We start from the raw sequence: 5583 nt of genomic DNA on the forward strand, positions 1-5583 counted from the left end.
TTGTATTAATCTCCAGTGTTTCCACTCATTTTCATACAACAAATCCTGACTGTTTCTCTGTAGGACGCTGAAAGGGAAGGGGGGGTGACTGAGATCAAACAAAATGGCATGCTTACACCCACTTTTTCATGAATCTAAAGATGGTGGATGAGCAGGAGGAATGAGAAGGGGAGCATAGTTATGATCTAGAAAAATATGGAATTAAAAAATATCTAAAGGTGGAGAGAAACAAAACCAGCAAAGGAAGAGGGTCTCTTGTAAGCAATGTGAGTGATTAGAGATCTCCAGGAGACAAAATTGGAAGAACTGTTGACAAAGCCAGAGAAATTGGCTGAGGGTCTCTCAGTTTGCTTGTATATAGATCTAAGGTGTGGTATCAGTCTCAATTTTTTCTCCTCCTTTTGGAACAAAGAATTCTCACTGTTTCTCCAAAGTTTGCTGAATGAGAAGGTGGCTGATTCAAGACAACCAAAATCCTGAAAGAAAGCAAAGAGCAAAGAACAGTTTCCACCAAGGAGGTGTAATTTCAAAGGGGAGAGAAAAGTTAGATCTGAAAGGGAAGAGTGATGGACTCAGAAGAAGCTTCCCTGAACAGAAATGATCAATAAGAACCAAAAAGTGGATGTCCAGATCAGAAGGTTGATAAGAACAAGAGGAGATGTAAGCAGTCCAAAGTTGGAAAGCGGGATAAAGATGTACAATATGGCTGTTGTCTCCAAAATGAAGCACTATGCGAAGCGTTCTGAGTGAATCTGTGCTAAATCGTGCAGTCATAAGTCAACTGGTCCCATTCCATCCACCCACCGTAATATCCCAGTCCAATTGCAGCATCCTTCTGCAACTCAAATACCATCACACACCCCCGAGTCTAAAACGGAGTGACAGGAGTGAGGAAACACCTGACAGTTTGGGAAGGCTAAGAGGAACCAAGAACAATATGACACACATTTGCCAATCATGCATATCAGACATCACCTCCTGCAAGGTTTTTGTTCAGCTCTTCAGTGGGATTGTGTCATCGTGTGCTTGCCAGCACCTACATAATATGCGCAATAATAATCAGCTTCATCCTCTTCCTCAAGATTGGAGATGCTTAACACTGCAGATTTTTTTGAGTTTTCAAGTGAACCGGAGAATTGTTCTGGGATTCCAGAGGCTGTATTGCTATCCTCGTATATGATCAGTTTGGGAGCGTTTCCAGACTTCTGTTGATACCAGGAGGAATCCCCTGTGTCAATTGTTCCACTGCTTATAGTACAAATAATTTGGATTGTCTCTCCAAGAGATCCAGACACAAATTCTGATTGAGTCATGACTTGGGGAAAAGTCCCTGAAAGAAAACAAAGATGAAAGAAAGACTCGATCAGCACAATCTTCATTTAAATCAGGAGAAAAGTGTGGTAGGAAAGGCAATTAGGAGATGGACCTCTGAATTATCAGGAGGTTGAGGAAGGCTACAATCATTGCAATTTTTGAGTAGAAATCCCTTGACATAAATTACCCGTAAAGGAGAAGGAGAGGAGGAGAAGAAGAGGCAGCCGAGCCATGGTTAGAGATGGGGTCAGATCTGAATTGTCTGCAGATCCAGCTGTCCTCTCCACTCTTAAGCCTTTGGACAGTGGGGAATTCAAATTCATGCAAATGATTTGCCTGCTCATTGACTCTTCCTCAGTTATGATAAAAAGAAAGACCTTCCCTTGAAAGTTCCTTCCTGCCCGAGCAAGGGGTTGGACTAGAAGACCTCCAAGGTCCCTTCTTATTCTGTTATTATCTTTGAGTATCATGATTTGCTGATGCAGCTGTTTGAGGAGACCATCCTGTTTGGCTGAGCGGGAACATTTGGGAAGGTCTTCAGCTCAACTGCAGCGTAGAAAGCATGCATGAGAATTGTCCTCGTTTTATCTCCTTCATCCTTCCTTCTTCAATCTGAGACAGATCCCTCTCAGCTTTTCTGGGAAATTATGACCTATTGCAGGGATGTTAGGAATGATAACCATATATGTTAGGTCACACGTTCATGTTTTCCTGAAAAGTTGTTGTGCTTGGAGAGGGAATCTCCAAGGGTAGACACAAATCCAGTTCAGAGGCCACATGGACTACTAAGATTGGAGCTGATGTCCCACCATAATATAAAAAGGAAACTCGATCTGTGGCACTTCCTAGAGTCTTTCTCCAAAATCGGGTCTATGGTAACCCTTTCTACCATATAGAACACATAATGTAATATTAAATTATATTATTATTGTAACATATAATATTAAAAGGCCAAAACATTTATGAGCTGAAGCCCACTTCATCAGATGCCTCTGCTAGCTTGAATTGAGGTAGGATTTCAGTGGGGGTGAAGACAGGGAAGCAAAGGGAGGGAATAAAAGGGCATTCATCAATATTAGACCAAATGAAATATTTCTCCCCAGATGAATCCCAGTTCTAGATATATACAGAATATCTGAATTGACAAAAGGACACCAATCAACCTGGGCTAAAGACTTTATTGAGTCACATGTTTAACTTCAGGTTTACCAGGATGAACCAGGTCTGGCATTTTGTCCTTGTCTCTAAGACCCACTTGAGTACTTGATGTTGAGTGTAGAAAGAGATGTTCCTGTTTAAGAAACAGAAGGGAAGATTCAATCATGTCATTTCTTGATGGGCTGAAGCTCTTCTTTATTGGAAGGGAAACCAAACCCATGAAAGAGTTTCACTTCCTTTGAAGAGCTTTTGTCTCACTTCTCTATCCGAATCAAGCACTGTGCACCGGTCCACGATCCAAACTAAACAGTAATAAGTGGCCTCGTCTTCCACCAAGGCCCCTGTGATGGTCAGGGACATGGTGTTCCCTGACCTGGAGCTAGAGAAACGGGCTGGAACGCCTGATGGCCTGCTGCTGGTGCTGTGTATTAAGGGCCTTGGAGTCTGCTCTGACTTCTGCTGGATCCATTGTGGGTAGTTGTTGTCAGTGATGGTTCCACCATCGTATCTACAGGACATGGTGATTGTCCCTCCTGGAGCTACAAAATCTGGATCTTTCAAGCTCTGCAGCTGCTGGATACTGGCCCCTGAAAGAAGCACATGGAATTAAGGGAATAAGAGAGAACATGGAATTAAGGAACATCAAGTGAAACTACGTTATACAGCCAAACCACGCCCAACATTCGCCTGCACTGCAGTCCACATGGAGACCCTCAAAAGGATTCTATCCCCTGATTCTCTTGGTCTCACCAGAGGAAGATAGGATGGTGAAGAGCAGAAGAATACAAGCCATACTGGACAATTAGATAATCTTCCTGAATGAATCAATCAGTCATTGGCTTCAACCTGGCCTCTCTTAAATCCCTAGAGGTGAGGAATACAATTAGCATGCAAATGAGACGGTTTTTAAAAGGATGCTGAGGCCTGTCTTTACCAAATAGGTTGCCCAGTTCACTAAATGTGTAACCTGCACCATTTCGATGGACAGATGATATTTGTGAGCTTAGAGCTGAATAGGTGAGCTGGTCAAATAAGAGTTTATAGTAGACAAGTGCAGAATCCTAGGATGAAATCCCAACTCCGCCATTAAGATCACTGAGTTGTCTTCAGCCGTGATCCTCATTCAGCTTACTTCACAAAGTAAAATTAACGTGAGAACAGAGAAAATCAAGATATAGTAGAAAACAGAATATATCAGCATAAAAAATATTCCCCAGATTTGTGTGATCCAATTCAGGAATATATAGTGTCCCCAAACTTATTTAAACATTTACTTATTTCTTTTAATTGAATAACATTCATACTCTTTCCCATGCATTCTATTACATTTTGATTTTTACCTTGTTTCTGCCACTTGTAATCTTTGAGAAGGGAAATAACGCGTGTTTTCTCATTGCTACTGACAACATAAATAACAAGCATCTTTAGGGTAGAACTTTGTGGACTAAAATTTCAGACTTAGTTTAGAGAACACGGCAATCCTGACCTCTACTGGTTATGTCACCATAGCCTCAAAGTGTCTAATAGGTGTTGGGCAAAGCAGATGCCAAGATTCTCTTTGTCAAAATAAAGAAGCAGAGGGACCTACATCATGTTGACATTTATTTTTATGCCTCAAAAGGGGGTGGATCAGAAAAGAGAATAGGAAGGGGAACATAGTTATGATCTAGAAAACCATAGAGTTAAAAAAAATTCCAAAGTTTTGACAAACAAACATCAACAAAGGAGATTCCTGTTGTAGGCAATCTGAGAGTGCTTGACGATGCTCAAGGAGACAGAATTGGAAGAACTACGGAGAGGGCCAGAGAACTGAGTTGTGGCTTCAAAGGCTCTCTCTTATTTTGCTCATGTATCTGATGATGGCACTGTTGATCCCAGGAGTTGTATTAATCTCCAGTGTTTCCACTCATTTTCATACAACAAATCCTGACTGTTTCTCTGTAGGACGCTGAAAGGGAAGGGGGATGATGAAGGACTAGCTGATGATGAAGGACTAGCTGAAAGAAAGCAAAGAGAAAAGAAAAGCTTCAGCCAAGGAGGTATAATTTCAAAGGGGAGAGAAAAGTTAGATGTGAAAGGGAAGAGTGAGGGACTCCAAAGAAGCTTCCCTTATCAGAATTGGTCAAGAAGAACCAAAACGTGAGTGTTCCAGATCAGAAGGGTTGATGCTAGAAAGGTTGTCCAACAGCATTGCAGTAGGCAGAGAAGATCAGGAGGAAACATGGCCCGGTTGTAGCTAGAATGTGGGATAAAGATCAACAATATGATTGTTGTCTCCAAACGACGATTATCAGAAGTGTTCTGGGTGACTCTTTATGTTCAATGATTCATAATCCATCATTCAACTGATCCCCTTCATTTCCCCCACCATGAAGTCCCAGACCAATAATAATAACCTCCAGTTCAGACACCATCACATCTCTGAGAATCTAAGTAGATATGGCACCAAGAAGGAAGCATCTTACAGTTTGAGAAGGTTAAGCGGAACCAAGAAGAAGATGTCACACATTGCCCAGTCATGCATATCGGTGATCGCCTCCTGAAAGGTTTTTGTTCAGCTCTTCAGTGAAATTGTAGCACTGTGTACGAGCCACTGTCTGTATAAGAGGCACAATAATAAACAGCCTCATCTCCTTCCTCAATCAGGTTGATGGTTAACACGGCAGATGTTCTGGAGCTTTCAACAGAACCAGAGAATCGTGCTGGGATTCCAGAGGGTCTGCTGCTATCATAGTATATCATGAGTTTCGGGGCACTGCCAGGTTTCTGTTGATACCAGGAGGAATACTGTGATCCAATCGTTCCACTGCTTTTTTCACAAGTGAGTCGGACTGTCTCTCCAAGAGATCCAGACACAGAGGCTGGTTGATTCAGGACAAACTGGGAAAAACTCCCTGGAAAAAAAGCAAAGATGACAGGAAAGACTCAGTCAACACGATGTTCATTGAACTTAGGAGAAATGTGTGGTAGGGACAGAAATCTGAAATCAAAGAAGTAGAGGAGAAACCACTTCCCTGAATTATAAGGGGATGGGGGGAAGAGTGTAAGTCCCAGCCATTTTTAGTAGATAGCCCAAGTCTTCAATTACCCATAAAGGAAGAGGAGAGGATG

General features: G+C 42.0%; 1 gene segment (V, D, J or C); it reads right to left on the bottom strand.

The window, feature by feature from the left end:
• Positions 1–2499: 2499 nt before the first annotated feature.
• Positions 2500–3298, bottom strand: LOC107298239. The segment is given in 3 exon segments: positions 2500–2605; positions 2759–3059; positions 3223–3298. Coding segments are annotated over 3 exon segments (450 nt in total).
• Between the last annotated feature and the right edge of the window lie 2285 nt (positions 3299–5583).

The sequence above is a fragment of the Protobothrops mucrosquamatus genome, unplaced genomic scaffold (assembly GCF_001527695.2).
Source record: "Protobothrops mucrosquamatus isolate PMUCROS unplaced genomic scaffold, P.Mucros_1.0 scaffold3816, whole genome shotgun sequence".
In the NCBI taxonomy this organism is placed as follows: domain Eukaryota; kingdom Metazoa; phylum Chordata; class Lepidosauria; order Squamata; family Viperidae; genus Protobothrops; species Protobothrops mucrosquamatus.